This window comes from Miscanthus floridulus, chromosome 4 (genome assembly GCF_019320115.1).
Source record: "Miscanthus floridulus cultivar M001 chromosome 4, ASM1932011v1, whole genome shotgun sequence".
Classification (NCBI taxonomy): domain Eukaryota; kingdom Viridiplantae; phylum Streptophyta; class Magnoliopsida; order Poales; family Poaceae; genus Miscanthus; species Miscanthus floridulus.
In genome coordinates this window covers 8,493,515-8,501,830 of record NC_089583.1, presented here as the reverse complement: position 1 = coordinate 8,501,830, position 8,316 = coordinate 8,493,515, and the positions used below count along the sequence as shown (strand labels likewise).

The 8,316-nt window shown below is 46.0% G+C and overlaps 1 protein-coding gene across 1 annotated transcript; it reads left to right on the top strand.

The window, feature by feature from the left end:
* Positions 1-2,863: 2,863 nt before the first annotated feature.
* On the top strand, positions 2,864-3,762 carry LOC136550891 (uncharacterized). Its single transcript, XM_066542473.1, has one exon. It carries the CDS (start codon positions 2,998-3,000, stop codon positions 3,271-3,273), a length of 276 nt encoding a protein of 91 aa, XP_066398570.1. The 5' UTR covers positions 2,864-2,997; the 3' UTR covers positions 3,274-3,762.
* The last annotated feature ends 4,554 nt before the right edge of the window (positions 3,763-8,316 follow it).

The window sequence follows — 8,316 nt, the reverse complement described above, 5'->3', positions numbered from 1 at the left end:
CGTAAATGATCATAAATTTTCAGTCGGAACAGTATTTTTCTCTCACACAAACCAGCCAGCCGTACTTCTTCATGAACCAACATCGATATGAACTAGCCAACCGAACAGGCTGAATATTTTTTTTTTAGAAAAGACTCAAGTGACAATATATATATATATATATATATATATATATATATATATTATATATATATATATATATATATATATATATATATGTGTGTGTGTGTGTGTGTGTGTGTGTGTGTGTGTGTGTGTGTGTGTGTGTGTGTGTGTGTGTAAGGTGAATCCATAGATTGACCTTTGTGTGAACAACACTACAATTAGCGACCAGTTCTTATGTGATACTCCCTCCATTATCATTTGTTAGGGGTGGAGACCAGTTTTACAAATACCAATAAATCCTGAAATAGGGGTAAAATAAAATTACAGCGACCTCTAACAAAAGGGCCAACACATGGACAAACTTGTCTTTTCGTCCAAAGGTTAACACTGTTAAAGAGAATATCACGGAATATGGGCGAACTCTTCATTCAATTTAAAAATAAATGGGTAAATCATAAGTTTTAAAAAACAATGACAAAATCACTATCTCCCTTTAAAACAGCGATAGCATAAACGTCAAAGCCACAATAGAAAACTAGGAGGGAACTGCCGTGCAGTAGGCCCCCATTCTTAGTACACCAGTTGCATTGCCTAACAAATTTGACATAAAAATTTTTATGCATAGTACAGAAGTTGATGCTCATATACATGCACCCAGTTTCATGGACGTATGCATGGCTACCCCTATTACTATTAGCACTATCAAGAAATTCGGCTGGCAGGTGTCGACATCCGTGAAGTTACTATACGTGACTAGTTGCCGATATACATGCCGCTTACAACTGAAAAATAATTAGCTGAAACTTTCCATTTTTTCTTAAAGCTTTTCGTAAAATAAAATTTTGTTATCCTAGTTAGTGTTTTGATTTTTGATAATGTTATTTTACTATAGAGAAACAGACAAGATGCTGGCCAGTTTCTACGACTACTGATTTCAAAAAAAAAAAAAAAACATCCGCGACTACTGTGTACTGTCTGCGAGTGTCTCTACTTTGTCTAGTACCTGTATTCTTGGGATACGTTTTCATACAGGAGAAGCTAGCGTAATCATCATGTCAAAGTAAAACTGAAGGCTCAAGTTAGTTGCAAGCTCAAATTGCCAATTTCACAATAAGACCCACTGACCATCCACGACCATCGACTAGTACAAGCGAAGGCAAAGCTTTGAAACTTTTCTGCTTATCTTCGTCTGCATCTGATGAGCTGTAAAAATTCAAGCTAAGGAATGCTGTGCACTTAAGCAACCCCCTTTAATGTCCATCTGGTGCCATTTCTTTTTGGCTTCATTATAGTTCAATCAGCTAACCAGAGCTCACTATTCAGAACATTCTGACCTTTTGATGTATACCCAGCACCTGAACTGAAGTTTTAACAATACTTTGACACATTCTGTTGCTATACAGGTAGCCAGTCACTAGTCACTACGTACAGCAGGTGTGCTGGGAACATGGAGCTGCATGGACATATCACACATACTCCATGCTATCCATTCGTCAACTGTAATAAGGTACCATGTACCAACTAGTCTTATTCATTTCGTTTGCACTGAAGAAAGCATATGATCAAAGAAATTAAAAGAGAGATAGGTACAGAGTTAGATACTTTGATGTGCCAAGATTTGGCTTCTTGGCTACTGCTTTTTGGTGAGAGGAGCACATCAAGAGGGCACATCGGTGGAGCGTGCGTGAGTGCCCCGAACTTTGGTTTGTCTTTTCGATAATGGAGTGCAGACATCCAAGTGTATTGCCGTAAAATTCCAATTGCCAGGTGCTTGGTTTCAGAGTTGTCGATGTCATTCCATCGATTGAGTGAACTAAAGCAACTGAAGTAAAGTTGTTTGTTAATGGTACCATCAATCTTGTGATCAGGTTCCCTACATACATGTGGGCCGCCTTGTGATCAAGTTCCCTACATATATACCGATGTGTTTTGCCCTGCTTGTAATGGTACCAACAAAGCGTTGCATGAGTGCAGTCTACTGAAAACTTCAGAAAATCTTTCCTTTGCAAACCGCTTGAAGAAACATCAAACATGTACTAGATGAAATGGAGAATGCATAGCTCCGAAGCTTCGCATCTACAAGCATCCACGCTATCTGATATTCATCTTCAATGAGAAGATCCATGTCGGCCATCCATCGACCGAACTTATCTGATCTAATATTTCCCGCCCCGTTGTTGCCAGTGAAAATTACCCGCCACCAGCAAATGATTCCAAGATTTAAGTTCACACCTCCGGTCCATCACATCACATCTCTCTCTACAATAATTTATCACTGTGATTTGATCACCCTGTGTACTGAGCAAGAATGAGACACCAGAGACTAAGACTCGACCATCAGTGATGCAGTGACAGGAAGAGGAAGCAGCAGTTGCAGATAAGCATCCCAAGGGCTGGGGTGATGGAAGGATTCACACTCAGCGCGTGTTTAGTTCCCACCCCAAATTCTCAAAAAGTGCTACAGTAGCTATCACATTGAATCTTACGATACGTGCATGGAGCATTAAATATAGATGAAAAAAAAATTAATTGCACAGTTTGGTTGGAAATTGCGAGACGAACGTTTTAAGCCTAATTAGTCCATGATTGAACACTATTTACCAAATAAAAACGAAAATGCTACAGTAGCCAAATTTCCAACTTTCACCCAACTAAGCACGCGCTCACCGGATGCCACTTGAAAAATCTATCCAACCAGTGGACTTGGTGAGACGTATACGTCTTGCATTTGTAGGTGAAAAGCAGCAGATAGCTGCTAGCCTCATGAGGGACCAGAGATGAAGGAGGACCACCCCCCTTTTATAGCATCCTTGAGTGAGGCTCACTTCTTGCTCGAGCTCGAGCTCAGCAAGGTAGCGATTAGCGAGCTCTAGCCTCTAGGTGTCCATTGCAATGGAAGGCCTGATCCCGTTGGTGTACCGAGCCATCGTGGAGTACAGGAAGGCGAGGCATCAGGTCGCCGTTGGAAGCCGCCTGCTGTACGGCGACCACCACCAGCGGTGTGCTTCGTCGGCGTTCTTCTGCGTCGACCCTGCAGGAAGCAGCAGCAGCTGGCACGCCGCGTCGTCGTCGCTGTCCCCGGCCACGTCGCCAGCGGCGGCCAGGGCCAGCAGCAGCCTGGCGTCGCCGCTCCTCCGCTCGGCGTCCCGCCGCCAGTTCGCAGGTTAGTCTGCTCGTGATGGGCAGCAACTTTGAGTGGTGCTTTGTGATATGTGAGGCACCGTTCGGCGTGTACAACAGTACAAGTGTACATGTACGTATTACGTACGTATACCAGGTGTGTTAATAAGCCCTCGAGAGTACGTGAGAGAAAAAAAGGTTTGTTTTGAAGAATAAGGGCATGGTCAGAGGGTGGTCCAAAGGAGCACCTCAACTGATGAGAAGAGAAGGCAAAGCTGCTGCTTCAAGCCCAGCCGGTGGTGGTACCTGTAATCCTGTAGGCTTTAGCTGCTGCTCTAGTAGCGGCCATATATATGCGAAGCACAAGTACTCCTATGTGTTGTGTACGTGCTAAAAGTTACAGCACGAGAACTTGTCGTTCAACTGAACATGTACATAGTAACAAGAACGTGCTCATCGCCTCAACCTAGTAAACTGTGTATAAGTCTCAAAAAGTGCAAGATATGAGATGCCAAAACCAGTTTTTTTTTCCGTGAACATGCTGTGGCATTTGGCAAGTTATAGAGAGAGATGAGTGCTCATGCATGGTGCTCGAGAGTAAAAGAAGTTCACGCTACCTCATGCCAGGAATTTTTCTTTTGAAAAGGATGCCAGGAGATAGTCACTGCAAAAAGGGGAGGGGGTGAGCGCGGTGCTTTGAACGACCCACACACGTGACCGTAATTTTTTCGGAATTGTTTGCACCGACGATTGATAGCGGACAGATACAAATGTATTTATAGTGGCAGTTGACATAAGCCTATGGCTAGGAAAATACTCTTATTTCTTCTAGCAGTTCCTTATGTCAACCGCTAATAGAAATAGGAACATTTTCACTGGCGTTAGGTTTATGTCAACCACCATTGCGCGGTATTTCGTCGTGGCCCCCTAAATAAAACTATGGCCCCGTTCGCTGGTCTGAAACTTGGCTGAAACTGGCTGAAAAACAGTGTTCTGGCTGAATTGTTGTGAGAGAAAAACACTGCTCCGGCTGAAAAAACAAGTCGAACAAGTCAAATATGGGGTAAGTCGAACATGGCCTATACAGGTAGATGCTCTTTGTGGACCGTCAGTAAAAAACAGTGGAAGTTTTAGGGACCACTACTGTAGAAAGCTCTGTCAGCTCACTTGAAAATTTTAGAGAAACTGGTCATTATCAAACATAGTAAAATGATACCATGTAACATCTCTCCTCGACTAAAAGTTCTGAGAGGAAATACTCATTATCCAAAAGAGACAAAAAAGTACTGGTCAGGTTTCCATGATGACCAGGGTCACAAACTGGAATATGTAACACTAAACCTGAAACAGAAAGATGTGCATTAGAGAATAACAAATTAGAGGTGATTGATGGTAAAGAAATGTATTCTCCTTGGTGGCACGGTACCCGAAACAAAATTCCAAAGAGCAGGTATAATCAGGGTCGGAAAAGCATTGCAAATCAGATTAACTTATATGCATACCTAGAGTATGGGTTCTAGTGATCTGTAGGGTCTCACTGAGTGCTGCATATAGATCCGATAGATGGATGCAGCATAGTTAAAGACTACATTGACAAATTGGAGAAATGATCAACGAAAATCACCTGCTCACCAAGCATAACATTTTTTGTTTTCAGAATAGATACATTAAAAAGATTTAAGGATACATGTATTTGCCAATAGAAGGACCGTATAATGGCCAGAATCCGTTTGGAGAAAACAGTTCCGGTAGATTGTTATGCTATGGAGTAACGGAAAGAAAAATGAAGTGCAGATAGATGTTGAAACCACGTACTTAGTTTGCCTATCTGACCGTATTTGTCTCCAAGCAGAGACATGTATTGGTCTCCAAGAAGAAAAAAAGATAAGAGGCAGCAAGTGGAGTTAAGCATAAGGTACCCAGTCTGGACATTGCTCTAAAAATGAGGACACCAACAGTAACTAGAAGCAAGGTGACGACTGACAAATATTGTAGTAATAAAGAAGAACCTTTGCATCCTCTTGGTGTGGTAAATCTCTCTGCTGTGATCTCCAAGATAATTAAAAATCCTTACCTGCAAAAAGTATTATACATACATCACTGAATAAAAATAACAAAGAGTATGAACTCATTGTAAGTTAACACTACTACACAAAATCTTTTGCGCGGCGTTTCCAAAATGGAGTCGGAGGCGGGCGGGAATTTCAACCTCCTTGGTTAATGCCAGCGATTAATCGAGGCGGACATTTTTATTAACCGAGGCGGTCACATTCCACCGCCTCGCAAAATCGATTTACCGAGGCCTAAAATCTATTAATCGAGGCGAGCCAAAAATACCCTCATTTTTGGAGGCGGGCCTCTTATAAGACCCACCTCGGTTAATAGGCCGAAATCGCAGCCAGGCCCAGTTCAGCCCGATAGGGCACTCAAGTATATATAGCATACCTAGGGTTTTTTTTTCACATTACTCTCATTCTCGGGCTCACCCTCCCTCCCTCCCTGAGCGCCACACTCTCTCCCTCCCTAGCTCCTGAGCACGGCGCCCCGCCCTCCACTCCATCCATGAGCACGCGCCCCTCCCTCCCGAATCCGGCTGGCGGAGGCACCCCTCCCTCCTAGATCCGGCCTGCGGAGGCACCCCTCCCACCCATATCTGGCCAGTGGCGGCACCCTCCCTCCCCCTCCCAACCGGATCCAGCCAGCGGTGGCACCTTCCCTCCCCCTCCCTCCCTGATCCAACAGGCGGCGACACCCCTCCCTCCCTGAGCATGGCGCCTCTCCCTCCTCTCCGTCCCTGCAGAGCACGGCAGCCGGCGGCGGCGCCCCTTCCTCCGCTCCCTCTCTCAGGCCCCTCGGCGCCCCCCCGGCTGGCGCGCATCCCTCCAGTGAGCACGCGCCCCTTGGTGGGACCGAGGCGGGCACGCGGCACCCCGACGAGAGCGAGGCGGGTCTCCTGGCTGGCGCGCAGGGCCTGTCCCCCTCCTCCAGCAGTGGCGTCGTGCAGGTCCCAGTCCCCTCCTCCAACGGTGGCGGCGCTCGTGCTGGGGAGCGGCAGATCCGGCTCTGGTGCAGTGGATCCAGCACGGGAGCGGTGGATCCGACTCCGGCGCGACAGTCCGGCACAGGAGCGGTGGATCCAGCTCCGGCACAGCGGATCCGGCAGGGGAGCGACGAATCCAGCTCAGGGACATCTAGATCCGACGCGCCGCGGCGGCGGTGCGTGGATTGGCTCGGCGGGCCCGTGGATAAGCGCGCCAGGCTTATCCACGAGTTTTCTTTTTTTGTTTTTTTATTCGATTAAGGCAAGCGCATCGGTTAATGCCACGATTAACCATGACCTTTTGGCCGAGGCTGTTGCAAAAACCGCCTCGGTTAACCCTTTTTCCCGTCTCGGTTAAGTTTCCTGTATTAGTAGTTCTTTAGGAGTAGACATACTGTTCTATCATAGGAACCAGTAACAAATTTGCGCCCTGTTGGAGAGTAGTCAATATCCATCCTGAAAACCCAAATTCATGTAAGATGACTTGCAAATTAGAAGAAACTAAACGTGTACACTACCGATGTCATAGGTACAGATCAACTACATGAAATGATTTCTTCTGTACTTATGAGTTAATGCAACTTCAAAAGGTTATTTAAGTCATGTTTGATCACTAAATCAACTGTACGACAATGGAGCAACCCCACCACAGAATTAAGTGACAAACCCCTCTCTATTTTCTCTTTGTACCCTATGATTTATTCCAATGTTCTTCAAATTGATAAGAGATATATGCCAGCAGGCGGAGCCAGGATTTGGGTATAGGGGGGGCAATGGACAAAGCAAAAGTGATAGCCAGGATTCGTGTTGATTCCCTTCCACGTTACCTTGGCAGCATAGGCTTCTAATGGATTCAATACAATTAGCAGTTGAACCAACCGGTTTGACGATCTTTCTCTTCTTCATATTATCTAAAACCAGAAAGAGGAAATTTAGATAAGCACCTTACCTCCTGTGCGATGCGGAGTGCTGAACTGCTGATAATCTGATCGGGTTAATGATCAATGGACGACAAACGCCACCTCCGCAGCGGCGGCGTCGCGTAGACGCGTACTCGCGTCCGCTGTCCGGCAGTCTCTCGTCTGGCCGTCTCCGAGAAGTGGATAGAGCAGAGGCGTGGAGCGCGAAGCCGAAAGTTGAAGAAGACGAACAGACGAGCAGCGACGCTTGGCATTCTGTTCGTGAGACTTGATTAGCTTTTCTTTTTTGAGCAGATCGATGAGACGTGATTAGCTGAAGCAGCCGAATGGACGGAGGGGCTAAATCTAAATGGGCTATTGCTGTACGTAACTGGCCAACTGGGCCTCAAATACAGTGAATGTTTGATTGCTTGGGCTGAATTAGGAGGGGCTAAATAAATATTGAATACATATAATACAGGGATTAGTAGAGCATTCGGGGGTGCCAGGCCCCCCAGCCCCCCTCCCCCCGCCACTGGCCAGCAAGGGAAATATCCATATAGGTTCTTCTAACTTTCCTCAATATTCATATGCTCTTCATATTGATAAGAAATATATGTGTTGACGTCGGAAGTGATCCGAATCAAACACTAATAGGGCCTTGGATGCCCGGGCCGCTACGGACCGAAGAACGCAGCGAGGATGTCACTCTTTCGTGGTGAAGAACGGAGAGGTTTACAAGCAAACCACCAAAGGATAACCAACGTGCTTACGTGATGAAGAACCGACTAGTTTTCAGGCAAACTAGCAAAGAAACCGTTGAAGCTCTTGCCCGGGAGGGACCGTCAGGGCAAGGACGTCGCCGGGTTGCCCTAGGTCGGCCGGCAAGCCTAGGGCGCCATCCTTGGTCGTCGGATCAAAGGATGAACAACATGTGGGTTGGAGAAGAGGGTAAAAGGGTTGGGGTAGAGGTAATAGATTGATTTGTTTGTCGATTGGATAGATGGGAACTCAATCGGCCATGATCCTCTCATATATATAGAGGGGGGTGGTCCTATCCTAGTAGGAAACCTCTCCAAGCCTTATTTTCTAAGTTTCCCACGAGTTTGGAACCGTTCGGATCGGAATCCAAAAGGCCAGATCCGAACAGGA